This window comes from Dama dama, chromosome 27 (assembly GCF_033118175.1).
Source record: "Dama dama isolate Ldn47 chromosome 27, ASM3311817v1, whole genome shotgun sequence".
NCBI classification, from domain to species: Eukaryota; Metazoa; Chordata; class Mammalia; order Artiodactyla; family Cervidae; genus Dama; species Dama dama.
Genome location: NC_083707.1, coordinates 49,631,268 through 49,645,820, shown reverse-complemented (window position 1 = coordinate 49,645,820; position 14,553 = coordinate 49,631,268). Strand labels below are relative to the sequence as shown.

At 41.2% G+C, this 14,553-nt stretch overlaps 1 protein-coding gene and 2 non-coding genes across 3 annotated transcripts in view; 1 reads left to right on the top strand and 2 right to left on the bottom strand.

The window, feature by feature from the left end:
• Nucleotides 1-5,004: 5,004 nt before the first annotated feature.
• LOC133047872 (small Cajal body-specific RNA 18) lies at nt 5,005-5,087 on the bottom strand. The gene has a single exon (XR_009690879.1). It is a non-coding gene; the product is annotated as a small Cajal body-specific RNA 18 (non-coding RNA).
• A 75-nt stretch (nt 5,088-5,162) lies between these two features.
• Nucleotides 5,163-5,305, bottom strand: LOC133047875 (small Cajal body-specific RNA 17). Its single transcript, XR_009690882.1, has one exon. It is a non-coding gene; the product is annotated as a small Cajal body-specific RNA 17 (non-coding RNA).
• A 638-nt stretch (nt 5,306-5,943) lies between these two features.
• ACAA2 (acetyl-CoA acyltransferase 2) overlaps nt 5,944-14,553 on the top strand; it is a 38,308-nt gene continuing 29,698 nt past the window's right edge. The window contains exons 1-2 of the mRNA XM_061131127.1: nt 5,944-6,012; nt 6,709-6,819. Of these exons, the coding sequence (XP_060987110.1) occupies nt 5,997-6,012; nt 6,709-6,819 (127 nt within the window). The 5' untranslated portion in view covers nt 5,944-5,996. The remainder of the gene's footprint in view (nt 6,013-6,708; nt 6,820-14,553) is intronic.

Genomic DNA, 14,553 nt, shown 5'->3' with positions numbered 1-14,553 from the left:
TTTTTTTTTACCAACAAGCAGTAGGTGAAGGACGTGGTGGGTGGGGTCTACCCAGGGGAGGCCCCATAGGGTCCTGCTCAGTTGTAGAACCTAGATTTAACTAAGTTAATACAGGTATACCTTGGAAATGTTGGTTGTTCAGTTCAAGACCATTGCAATAAAATGAATATCACAAGTAACACAAATTTTTTGGTTTCATAGTACATGTATTTTTCCACTATACTGAAGTGTGCTAAGATCACTGATCACAGATCACCATAATATGATAATCATGAAAAAGTTTGAAATATTCCAAGAATTACCAAAATGTGATGCAGAGAGAAAAAGCAAGCAAATGCTGTTGGAAAAATGGCACCAGTTAGACTTGCTCCAAGCAGAGTTGCCACAAACTCAATTTAAAAAACAAAATGAAACAACAACAAAACAACACAATAAAGTGAAGCAGAATATAATGAAGTATACCTGTATTACCAAATGAAATTCTAAGGCTTGGTAAGGGTACAGACATTGCAAGTAACTTTCAAACAGGTAGAGGAACAAAGACAAATACACCTGACCCTTGAGGAGGGGGTAGGAAAGCCCACCCTCCATGCAGTCAAAGTACATCCTCTAAACGTAATTTATAGACAGGTCTACACATACTGAGTTCCTCCATATCCGAGATTCCAATCAATCTCTGCTCATGTAGTACAATAGTATTTACTGTTGAAACAAATCTACAAATCAGCCTGTGCAGTTCAAACACAGGCTGTTCAAGGGCCAGCTGTCTATATATATATCCTTCACTTAAGTTTGTGGTAGTATTTTAAGCTAGTTGGAACACATCTAGACCTGGGGTAAACTTAAATTCAGCAAATCAGTGTCTGTATTATTCTTTGTCTATACTTATTTCTGATGTGCTTGTTCAGCAACTTAAACTTTCAGTAGGGTAGGCATCTGTTATAAGGACAAAACCATATCCAAGGTTATAACTGCCTCTTTTTTAAAAAATTTATTTTTAAATGAAGGATAATTGCTTTACAGAATTTTGTTGTTTTCTGTCAAACCTCAACATGAATCAGCCATGGGTATACATATGTCCCCTCCCTCTTCAGCTTCCATCCCATCTCCCTCCCCATCCCACCCCTCTAGGTTGATAAGACAGAGCCCCTGTTTGCATTCCCTGAGACATACAGCAAATTCCCATTGGCTATCTATTTTACATATGGTAATGTAAGTTTCCCTGTTACTCTCTCCATACATCTCACCCTCTCCTCCCCATAACTGCCTCTTAACAAAATTTGAAGTTATCACCAAAGCAGTTAGATTAACAATGAGCACATACATAACTTTCCCAGCTACTCAAGATTAGCAAACTCAACTGTCTCGTTCATTCAAATTCAAGGCCCTCCATATCCTTGAGTTCTGAATCCACGGATTCATTCAACTACAATAAAAAAATTTGCCAGAAAGTTCCAAAAAGTAAGACTTGAATTTTTCATGCACCAGCAACTATTTACATAGAATTTACATTGTATTAGGTACTATAGCTAATCAGATTTTTTAATGTATATGGGAGAATGTGCATAGGTTATATGCAAATATGCAAATACTACTTTATGTAAAGGACTTGATTTAGGTGTTGGTCTAGAACCAATCCCCTAAGATACTGACGGGTCACTGTACTCATCTGTTAACAGTCCCAGCTCCTACCAACTGTACCAGCTTTCCCAGTCTCTGCTAATGAAACTTCTAAAAGCAGTGCTATTCAAAACTACCATCAATTTGGGGTATTATAGGAAGTTTAAGTACAGCAAAATTATCCACATAATGTAGAAGACAGGGCTGAGGCCAGTTATTTATGAAATCCTAATGAAATCTTAACATGCAAATTGAAGATTTATAATTGATTCACTGATTTTCAGTTTTACACTAATGCTACTCTTTTTCTTTTCATAAAAATACAGAAAGACATGATAATAGGCTATTTTTTAAAATATTGAAAGCTAAATGTCTTACAACAGTTAACTTTACATCTCATGTCTAGATTTTTAAAATTATAAAATACCTAATTTTGATATATTTAGTATTTTACTATACATGTATAGATTGATATAGATATGGTTAAAAATGAAAAGAACTAAATGGAATTTTAGGTAATTTTTCAGCTTGCTTGAAAGATACTTTTCCTCTCAATTTTTATTTTTATTTATTTTTTTTTTTCAATTTTTATTTTGAAAGTTAAACAGCTATAGAAGAGTTAAAATAGAACAACGAACAACCATGTAGTCTACATTTATGTTCCCTAATTAGTAATATTTTGCCATATTTGCTTTCTGTCTTTGCCAGTGTATCTGGATGCATGGTTGTTTTTTTTTTCCTCCAGTCATTTGGTAATTAGTTTTGGCACTATAACTCTTTACCTTTATTTTGGTGTGTATTTCCTTAGAACAAAGGACAATCTCTGCCCTGTCTACAGTGTAATTAACATAATCAGGAAAAGTAATGTCAATACCACCTCATGCAATTTACAGACCATTCCTCCAACTGTCCCAATTCTGTTCTTTAGAGTTGTTTTGAATCCAGTTTCCAAAAAGACCCCACATTACACTTAATTGTCACATCTCATGTCCTGTTCATCTAGTACCATTCCTGGCCTTTTTTGTTGTTCACAACACTGACATTTTAAGAGTTCAGTTCGTTATTTAGCAAAATGCCCTTCGGTTGGATCTGTGTGATTGTTTCCTTATGATTAGATTTGTCAGACATTTTTTTGGAGAAATCCTATGTGAGTTTGTGTCCTTCTCCATGCATCTCAGTGCATGATGTCAGTTTGTCCCATTAAAGGTAACATTAAGCTTGGTCATTTGGTCAAGATAATACCCACAAGATTTCTATAGTGTATGGATAACTTTTCCTCTTCATGATACTCTGAGATTGTGTAAATATCTTTACATAGATTTTCATGTTTTTATATATGTAAACCTTTTTACTCAATGGTTTTCAAATACACCCATTTTCATGACATTTTTAATTACGGAAAACTTAGAAATTTCTATTTGGAAGGACTTGCTGCAGGCAATCTGTAAGATGTTAAGTGGGAAACTGTGATACTCATGATGGCATTTTAACTTTTCTCAATAAATATGAGGGCCAAACTGAATAGAACCTGCCTTTTTCTCTTATTGAAGAACACTAATACCCTTATCAATAGTTCTAGAGACCAAGAATTTATTTTGCATTTGGACTATTAGAAAGTTTTAATGGAAAAACACATAACTTTTCAAGATTTATTTCCTCCACTATTGTATCTTACACTTAACACAATTAATTGCACATGTTTTCTTTTTTTTTTTTTGTATTACAAAACATATTTGACTGGCTGAAGTTCAGAGTGCCAACCTGTGATAACACATGTTGGTTTTGGCTCACCTAATGAATTCCATTTTGATTTCTATTTTATTATGAGTAGCTGGCTGTCAAACATAAATCAAGTTCTAATGCGCTAAGGTATTCATTATATATATGCATCTAGAATGGTATCAGCTCTGTACTATCCTTGTAAGAATTAAGAAAATGGTCCTTCGAATCACTTTCTGTAGGAGCCATAGTTGACAAAGGCGAGCATCTAGTAATGACCCATTGCCTCACTTCTCCACCCACATTTCTCTGCCAAAAAAAGCAAATAAATCTTCTAACTCAAGTCACCAAATACGTTACCTTTACCAAGGTTTCTACTACTTTGTTTCTTCCACCAAGGAAGATTAACTTAGCATTCACTGCCTTTCCTGTTTTCTATAACATATGCCTTAGCTAACTTTTTTTCTACCCCCCACTTCTATGTTCCAAATGCCATAAGCCCTGGACAAAGAACACAGGCCTTGGGCTTCTGAAAATCAAGAGTTCAAACTTCAAATTCAGCAATTTTCTAGATTTGAGGCTTTGGCAAATACTTGGTTTCTCTGGGTCTAAGCTTCCTCATTTATAAAATAAGAAAGGATTAACTCCTACCTATTTCATGGGGTTGCAAAATGTCCCTTAATTCGGGTTTGTCTGATGTTGTATGAATTGTATGTTATTCTGTTTTACATAACAGTAATCCCAAAGATGGTAGCTTTTATTTTACTATCACTCATCATCCAGAATATGGAGATGAAAAAAATATCATCAGGTATGTGTGAAGCTTTGATCTATTCAAAGTCCAAATTCCACTGACTATATACACCTGCTGTGAAAAACCAATATACGTATTATTTAAAGTTATTAAAATGAATTTAAAGTTAACAGCCTTGGAATTTACGTATTGAATAAACAAGTGTCAATTTCCTGGATTTGTTTAAATCAAAGCAACAGAAATAAAGAATAAACCAGAGGGTCAAAGAACAAAAGATGGTGAAGAAAGGGGAACAAGGGGAGCACAAGAGTGAAATGAAAGGATTTTCTGTAATGCTGGACATCCTCTAATTACATTTTTAAAGCTGAGAATAGTTTGGGTTACAACCGTATAAGCACTTGTGAAACTCATCCAACTTGAAGATTCATACGTGTGACCATATGGTAATTCTGCCATAAAAGGACTGTAAACATATACTCATCTTTAACTTGAGCCAAAGTATTCCTGAAGTGTACTAAGGCTGACAAAGAAAAAAAAAAAATGTGTGTGTGTATATATATATACATATATAAAGGTGGAAAGATGTGATACAGCAAATATGGCAAAGTGTTAACAATTGTAGAATACGGGTGATGAATATACGGGTAGTTCACGTAGAAGTCTCTGCACGTTCTTGTAAGTTTCTAAGTTTTCATAACAAAAACGTTGGCTTAAAAAAAAAAAAAAAAAATGAGAGGAACACGAACGCGTTTGAAAACCTGGATTTGGGGCGGGAGTTCCCAGACAGCTCACAGAACACCTCAGAGTCTCCCACTCACCCCTTCCCAACCACCGAACTAAGCCCAAGGCAGCGTGGCCTGCCCCCGAGCCCTGGCGCTGGGGTCTGCCGCCCGCGTCACCCCGTGCTCGCCCGGTCTCAGTCCGTTCTCAGAACACGCTCCATCACCTAGTTCCCAGAACTCAGATTGCGCAGTGGTCACGTCATCATCGACCAGGGCTCGCAGAGCGGCAGGGGTCACCCTAACCACACCCAAACCTTAGCCTAACTGCCTCTCCCTAACCTCCCAGCCCCCGGGTCCCTGGCCCCATTTCGCCTGACACGTTTTCATAATCCTCTCAGGCTCCGGGCCGGCGGCGCCGCCAGCTATGGGGCCCGATCATATAAGGAAAATACTGCGGCCTCATCCGGGGGCTGCATCGTGGACCCGGGGGCGCCCTGTCCCCTACGCCACTCGCTACACCCAACCCTGCAAACCTCCCTGCCCCGCTTCGCGCGCCGGTATCTCCCGAGCGAGTCCAGCCGCCTCGGCTTCACCCCCACCTGGGCTGTTCTGCGCAGCCGCCCACCCCGCCTGCCAGAGCGGCTCAGCCAATCCCCTCCCACGCCGTCTTCCGCGCCCACCCGACTTCCGGCCGGGCTCGGCCGCCTCAAACCTTCCTCAAACCCTTTCCGCCCTTTTGGCTGCCCGTTCACACTATTGCCTCCGGGTCACACATTGAAGAGAAGCCGGGAGTGAGGAGGAGGGGAACCGCTATTTACCTTGGCGCAGGGAGGGGCTCCAAAGGCTAGGTTGGGCAGGGGAGAGTCAAAACGTTCGATTGGTTAACAGAGAGGGACTGTAAAAAAACAGTGAGATGGGAAGAATCCGCTCTCGGGGAACGTTTTCCTGTGGGGAGGCCTGTCTCCCCGCGAGGTTTTTGGCACCATTGGTTCCCACCCAGTATGGCGCCAACAAGGGCGACGCGGGGCCCAGAGGGGAGCGCTCGGACAGTCCCTCCCAAGTAGGGGAAAGGGCAGGGGCGTAACCTCGCTGACACCGCCCCGAGCGCTTAAAGTCGGGCGTGGCTGGCGGGACCGCGGCGTCGCCGCCGGGGACCCGAGTGCAGCCGCCCGCCCGCCGCCATGGCCCTGCTCCGAGGTGAGCGCCGCGGCCCCGCCTCTCGCGCCCCTAGGTGGGGCGCGGGGGAGAAACGTCGGGTTTCGGCTGGGAGTCGGGGTCTCCTTGGCAAGGGGACTTAATTAAAAAAAAAAAAAAATCCAATCCGGAAGCATTGTTTGAGTTAGGAGAAACCATACGTGCGAGGCGACAGGCATTGTCCATCACGGTTTTGCTTGCTCCTGACCTCGAAGGTCGTTTTCCTTCTCCGCGCGGTAGTGACCCTCCTAGTTCGAGGTCAGCTGTTGGCAAGACCGGGGCGGGGGCCCCCTAAGCGCGAGGCGACCTGGGGCGGAGTGGTGCCTTTCAGACGAGCTGGCGGCCTCGGACCTGGTCACAGGGTGGGCAAGGCTTGGAAGGAATGAAGATTCTCTTGTCGTTGGGGAACCTCTGCACGAATGACCTGCCCCCACCCCCACCCCCAGCAAATGCTTTATGGCGTTCTGTTGGAGAACCTGCCTTAAGCCCTTTCCCTCTCTTCTTTCTGATTCCGGAAAAGTGCCGTCACTGAGTACATAAATTCTGCCGTTACTTTTTTTTTTTTAAAGTATGTAAATTCCCTTTTCATAGCAAATGGTCAGTCAGTGGAATTTTTAAGACTATGACAGCTTGTCTTTATGTGTTTATGGTTTGAAGAACCTTCAGACCACATGTCTTTAAGAACCTTATGTCTTTAAGGTTTGAAGAACCTTCAGATGAGACTCATATCAAGGCCTTGGGAAAGAAAACACTTGGCAGGATCTAAGAAGCAAGGTTCTGGTTTTCCAGGGACCCGAGGGCTCTGTAAAGGTGATCGGTTTGATTCTGGATTCTAAAGAAAGCAGCCTCCTACCTAGAAGAGTAATGCGATCTGGTTTCCAGTCTGTCCCCATTTCCTCAGGACTGTGAATCTACGTGTGTAGCAAGGAAGAGAGTTTAAGACCACTTAAGAGTCTTATGGCAGAGATCTAGGCAACATCAAATAATGGTTTTGATTCAAGTGGAGGGCAGTGGGATTGGGGAAAAGGGGAGGGATGGTTTGAGATAGATTTGGAGGTGGATTTGACACAACTTGGTGATCGGTTGGAGTGGCAGGTCTTTGAGAAGGAAATGCCAAGAATGACTTCAGGTTTCTGGTTTGAAGAACTGAGTTCATGGTACTCCTTGGGGAGTGAGGAAAACGGGGGAAGGGATAGACCTGGAAGAGATATTGAGGTGCTGAAGTGCAGATACCAGGTAGACAGTTGGTTAGGGGGATCTGGAGCTCAGACAAGCCAAAATGACATGTGAACAGTTCCAGTGGAAAATAGATATTCTGAGACAAAAGGATTTAATTTGTCAGTGCCCTTTCCAACTCTGAATTTCATACAGTAGCATACTTATTTTTTTTTTTAGATGGCGTATTCAGGAGACACAAATTATTTAACAGCTACATTGTCATGAGTTATCGTCCTTAAAAGGAAAGCATAGTTTTATTGATTTCTCTGTTTACTGTTTTATTAGTGATTCTTACCACTTTTTTTTTTAATACAGACCCCTATGAAAATTTGATTAAAACTATGTAAGGAAAGAATGTGCATCAACACCTGCACGGAGAAAGTATGAAGTTTATGACTTTGGGACACCATTCACTATGGTGTTAAAGTTAGTGATCATACTTTTATCCATTTCCCTGTTTTATAGTTGCAGACGCTGATGTCCAGAAAGGTAGACTGGCTTATCTATAATGGTAGTTAGTGTTTTGGTTGTTATTGGTTAGTTAGAGGGCTTCCCTGCTGGCTCGGCAGTAAAAAAAAACCACCTGCAATGCAGGAGGTGTGGGTTCGACCCCTGGGTCAGGAAGATCCCCTGGAGAAGGAAATGGCTTCCCGCTCTGGTATTCTTGCCTGGGAAATCCATGGACCGAGGAGTCTGGTGGGCTGCGGTCCATGGGATTCCAAGAATTGGACACAACTTAGTGACCAAAGCACCACCACCGCCAGAATACATTACAGATGCACTTGTTGCTCAAGAGACAGTATTACTAAGTGCTTGCAGGACTATTGGGTAAGAGAGAAAGTTTGACTGATTCTTGTAAGGAAAAGGACACATTTGAATGGGAGCAAAATTGACTTTGGTAAAGATTGTCATTAATTAGATTTCTATCTTCAAGTAGAACCAGTACCCCAGTTTTTTATTAGCACCCATCCAAGGACTTGGTTGGAAGGTTGCCCTCAACAAATAGTAATTCTCTTACTGTTCCTTTGCTTTGCTGGGAGTGTTTGTGCAACCTTGCAGAGCATGTTGGTGGACTGCCAAATTAATCCTGCAACTGAAGTGGATACAGAAGCAGCAATTGTCCTTGCTAACTTTGATTGCTGTCAGCAGTTGTTGTGATTAAATGGGTAAATATTTTCCTAACAATGTAATAGAAAAGAAGGCAGAATTCCTCTTTATTTTCTAGTGTTATTTTTTCCTCTACGGTCACATTTGCCACCTTGCCAGGCCCTTTCTTGGCATTTGTGACTCATTATGCCCTGGATTAATGTCTTTTCACTGCCTTTCAGTGGAAATCTTTAGACCCTGAATTTCCAGAGTCTTTTAAAATTCATAAGACGTTAGTTAATGGTTGTTAGGTTTTAGACCTTTTAACATCCACACAAAATTGATATCAGATCAGATATTAATAATTATTGCCATGGTATCCAGTTTATGAAACAGGGGAAAAAAATAATTTAGATTGTCTAATCTTTATACCTGCACATGCCAGATTATTTTTTTAAATAATTTTTTAAAATGCTTAATAGCATTTTCCCCATTCAAAATCATTGTATTAGTTCAGTGTTAGCCTTACTCCTGCTAACTTTACAGTCTGGGAGCACCAAGGAAACAGACATGATGTAAGGAAAGGGGAAATTCTTGCTTTTATTTTCGTTTTCACACACGCATACACATACACTCTTTTGTAGGTTTCTCATATTTCACCACTAGAACTTTCCACACAAAAATGCTTTCTTAGATTATAAAGTATAAGGAAGAAACTCATGAATGGAAATTTATGGAGAAGCAAAGGAAGTTTGCCTTCATTGTTTCTGAAAAGTCAGTGTTCATTCAAATCATTTCTATGTATATAATGTCCTTTTTTCTGGTTTTTGAGATTTTCACTTTAGTTTTAAGAAGTTTGACAGTGGAGGGAGGAGCCAAGATGGCGGAGGAGTAGGACGGGGAGACCACTTTCTCTCCTACAAATTCATCAAAAGAATAACTGAACGCAGAGCAAACTTCGCAAAACAACTTCTGATCGCTAGCTGAGGTCATCAGGCGCCCAGAAAAGCAGCCCATTGTCTTCAAAAGGAGGTAGGACAAAATATAAAAGATAAAAAGTGAGACAAAAGAGCTAAGGACGGAGATCCGTCCCGGGAGCTCTTAGGCGGCATTGCTTGGGGTAGGGTCCGGGCCTGAGTGCCCTGAGGACAATCGGAGGGAGCTTCTGTGAGTTGCCAACATGAACTGTGGGAGACCAGAGGAGAGAGAGTAAATTAACCAGCCCGAACACACTGCTGGCCGTTCGCAGAACAAAGAGACCGAGAGGGTCCAGAGAGGAGCTCGCAAGCTGCGGACCGGCCCAGCCCCGCCGGAGGCAGGAGGCAGGGGGGAGGGGAAGGTCGCGGCGAGACACAGGGCGCAGGCACCCGACCGGCGCGGGCGGGGACTGGGGCTGGGGACGCGGAGGGCAGAAGGCGCGCGCACCCGACTGGCGCCAGCGGAAACTGAGACTGGGTCCGCGGAGGGGAGGGGGCGCGCCACACCTGGGGAGAGTGCGCCCACCGAGCCCCTGGCTGCCTGGACCGCTCTGACGGGGAAGGCACTGAGAGCGGGCGCAGCTTTTCCTTCCGTGCTTATGTGGAACACCCGAGGGCTGGAACCTCGCGCAGCGCGGGGCGCGCTCCATATAGAACAGCCGGGAGCCTGAGCAGCGCAGACGGAGAGGGCAGCGTCAGCCCCTCCTGGCAGCCCCAGCCCATCCCCGCGGCGCAAGCCCATCCCCGCGGAGCGACGGAACTAGCTACCTGAATAAGAGTCCACCTCCGCCCGCCTGTGTCAGGGCGGAAATGAGGCTCTGAAGAGACCGGCAAACAGAAGCCAAATAAACAAAGGGAACCGCTTCAGAAGGGACTGGTGCAACAGATTAAAATCCCTCTAGGAAACATTGTCTACACCGGAGGAGCCTGTAGATATCGAGAAGCGTAAGCTGGAACGAGGAGCTATCTGAAACTGAGCCGAACCCACACTGACCGCAACAGCTCCAGAGAAACTCCTAGATATAATTTTACTTTTTTCTCTTTTTTTTATTTTTTTAATTTTTTTTTCCTTTTTTTCTTTTTTCTTTTTTATTTTTTCTCTTTTATTTTCCTTTAAAATCCCCTATTACTCCCCCATTACTCCTTAACTTTCATTTCCATAGACTTTTATGATTTTTTAATTAGGGGAAAAAAAAAAAAAAATTTTTTTTTTCTTTTCTTTTTTTTTTTCCCTTTTTTTTCTTGTTTTTTCTTTTTCTTTCTTTTTTTTCTTTCCTTTTTCTCTTCTATTTTCTATTTTTCTTTTTCTCTTATTTCTTTTAAAGTCCTCTAGTACTCCTCTACTACTCCTTAATTTTCATTTTCAATACACTATAACCTTACAAAAAAAAAAAAAAAGAAGAGAAGCCCTATTTTTAAACCGAAGATTATTCTCTCCCAATCTTGACTCTCTGTTTTCTACCTCAGAACACCTCTATTTCCTCCTTTCCCCTTCTCTTCCCAATCCAATTCTGTGAATCTTTGTAGGTGACTGGGCTACGGAGAACACTCTGGGAACAGACAGCTGCGTAGATCTGTCTCTCTCCTCTTGAGTCCCCCTTTTTCTCCTCCTGTTCATCTCTATCTCCCTCCTCCCTCTCCTCTTCTTCATGTGACTCTGTGAACCTCTCTGGGTGTCCCTAACGGGGGAGAATCTTTTAGCCATTAACCTAGAAGTTTTCTTATCAGGGCTGCATAGTTGGAGAAGTCCTGAGACTACAGGAAGAATAAAACTGAAATCCAGAGGCAGGAGACTTAAGCCCAAAACCTGAGAACACCAGAAAACTCCTGACTACAAGGAACTTTAAGTAATAAGTGACTGTCCAAAAGCCTCCATACCTACACTGAAACCAACCACCACACAAGAGCCAATAAGTTTTAGAGCAAGACATACCACGCAAATTCTCCAGCAACGCAGGAACATAGCCCTGAACATCAACATACAGGCTGCCCAAGGTCACACCTAACACATAGACCCATCTCAAAACTCATTACTGGGCACTCCATTGCTCTCCAAAGAGTAGAAATCAAGTTCCATGCACCAGAACACTGACGCAAGCTTCCCTAACCAGGAAACCTTGACAAGCCAATCGTCTAACCCTACCCACTGGGTTAATCCTCCACAACAAAAAGGAACCACAGACCTCCAGAATACAGAAAGCCCACTCCAGATACAGCAATCTAAACAAGATGAAAAGGCAAAGAAATACCCAACAGGTAAAGGAACATGAAAAATGCCCACCAAGTCAAACAAAAGAGGAGGAGATAGGGAATCTACCTGAAAAAGAATTTAGAATAATGATAATAAAAATGATCCAAAATCTTGAGAACAAAATGGAGTTACAGATAAATAGCCTGGAAACAAAGATTGAAAAGATTCAAGAACTGTTTAATAAAGACCTAGAAGAAATAAAAAAGAGTCAATTACAAATGAATAATGCAATGAATGAGATCAAAAACACTTTGGAGGGAACCAAGAGTAGAATAACGGAGGCAGAAGATAGGATAAGTGAGGTAGAAGATAAAATGGTGGAAATAAATGAAGCAGAGAGGAAAAAAGAAAAAAGGATCAAAAGAAATGAGGACAACCTCAGGGACCTCTGGGACACTGTGAAACGCCCCAACATTCGAATCATAGGAGTTCCAGAAGAAGAAGACAAAAAGAAAGGCCATGAGAAAATACTCGAGGAGATAATAGCTGAAAACTTCCCTAAAATGGGGAAGGAAATAGCCACCCAAGTCCAAGAAACCCAGAGAGTCCCAAACAGGATAAACCCAAGGCGAAACACCCCAAGACACATATTAATCAAATTAACAAAGATCAAACACAAAGAACAAATATTAAAAGCAGCAAGGGAAAAACAACAAATAACACACAAAGGGATTCCCATAAGGATAACAGCTGATCTATCAATAGAAACCCTCCAGGCCAGAAGGGAATGGCAGGACGTACTGAAAGTAATGAAAGAGAATAACCTACAACCTAGATTACTGTATCCAGCAAGGATCTCATTCAGATATGAAGGAGAATTTAAAAGCTTTACAGATAAGCAAAAGCTGAGAGAATTCAGCACCACCAAACCAGCTCTTCAACAAATGCTAAAGGATCTTCTCTAGACAGGAAATGCAGAAAGGTTGTATAAATGTGAACCCAAAACAACAAAGTAAATGGCAACGGGACCACACCTATCAATAATTACCCTAAATGTAAATGGGTTGAATGCCCCAACCAAAAGACAAAGATTGGCTGAATGGATACAAAAACAAGACCCCTATATATGCTGTCTACAAGAGACCCACCTCAAAACAAGAGACACATACAGACTAAAAGTGAAGGGCTGGAAAAAAGTATTTCATGCAAACGGAGACCAAAAGAAAGCAGGAGTCGCAATACTCATATCAGATAAAATAGACTTTCAAATAAAGGAAGTGAAAAGAGACAAAGAAGGACACTACATAATGATCAAAGGATCAATCAAAAAAGAAGATATAACAATTATAAATATATATGCACCCAACATAGGAGCACCGCAATATGTACGGCAAACGCTAACAAGTATGAAAGAGGAAATTAATAGTAACACAATAATAGTGGGAGACTTTAATACCCCACTCACAACTATGGATAGATCAACTAAACAGAAAATTAACAAGGAAACACAAACCTTAAATGACACAATGGACCAGCTAGACCTAATTGATATCTATAGGACATTTCACCCCAAAACAATCAACTTCACCTTTTTCTCAAGTGCACACGGAACATTCTCCAGAATAGATCACATCCTGGGCCATAAATCTGGTCTTGGAAAATTCAAAAAAATTGAAATCATTCCAGTCATCTTTTCTGACCACAGTGCAGTAAGATTAGATCTCAATTACAGGGAAAAAATTGTTAAAACTTCAAACATATGGAGGCTAAATAACACGCTTCTGAATAACCAACAAATCATAGAAGAAATCAAAAAAGAAATCAAAATATGTATAGAAATGAATGAAAATGAAAACACAACAACCCAAAACCTATGGGACACTGTAAAAGCAGTGCTAAGGGGAAGGTTCATAGCATTACAGGCTTACATCAAGAAACAGGAAAAAAACCAATTAAATAACCTAACTCTACACCTAAAGCAATTAGAGAAGGAAGAAATGAAGAACCCCAGAGTTAGCAGAAGGAAAGAAATCTTAAAAATCAGGGCAGAAATAAATGCAAAAGAAACTAAAGAGACCATAGCAAAAATCAACAAAGCTAAAAGCTGGTTTTTTGAAAAAATAAACAAAATTGACAAACCATTAGCAAGACTCATTAAGAAACAAAGAGAGAAAAACCAAATTAACAAAATTAGAAATGAAAATGGAGAGATCACAACAGACAACACTGAAATACAAAGGATCATAAGAGACTACTACCAGCAGCTCTATGCCAATAAAATGGACAACTTGGATGAAATGGACAAATTCTTAGAAAAGTATAACTTTCCAAAACTGAACCAGGAAGAAATAGAAGATCTTAACAGACCCATCACAAGCAAGGAAATCGAAACTGTCATCAAAAATCTTCCAGCAAACAAAAGCCCAGGACCAGATGGCTTCACAGCTGAATTCTACCAAAAATTTAGAGAAGAGCTAACACCTATCTTACTCAAACTCTTCCAGAAAATTGCAGAAGAAGGTAAGCTTCCAAACTCATTCTATGAGGCCACCATCACCCTAATTCCAAAACCAGACAAAGATGCCACAAAAAAAGAAAACTACAGGCCAATATCACTGATGAACATAGATGCAAAAATCCTTAACAAAATTCTAGCAAACAGAATCCAACAACATATTAAAAAAATCATACACCATGACCAAGTGGGCTTTATCCCAGGAATGCAAGGATTCTTTAATATCCGCAAATCAATCAATGTAATACACCACATTAACAAATTGAAAGATAAAAACCATATGATTATCTCAATAGATGCAGAGAAAGCCTTTGACAAAATTCAACACTCATTTATGATTAAAACTCTCCAAAAAGCAGGAATAGAAGGAACATACCTCAACATAATAAAAGCTATATATGACAAACCCACAGCAAGCATCACCCTCAATGGTGAAAAATTGAAGGCATTTCCCCTGAAATCAGGAACAAGACAAGGGTGCCCACTCTCACCACTACTATTCAACATAGTGTTGGAAGTGCTGGCCACAGCAATCAGAGCAGAAAAAGAAGTAAAAG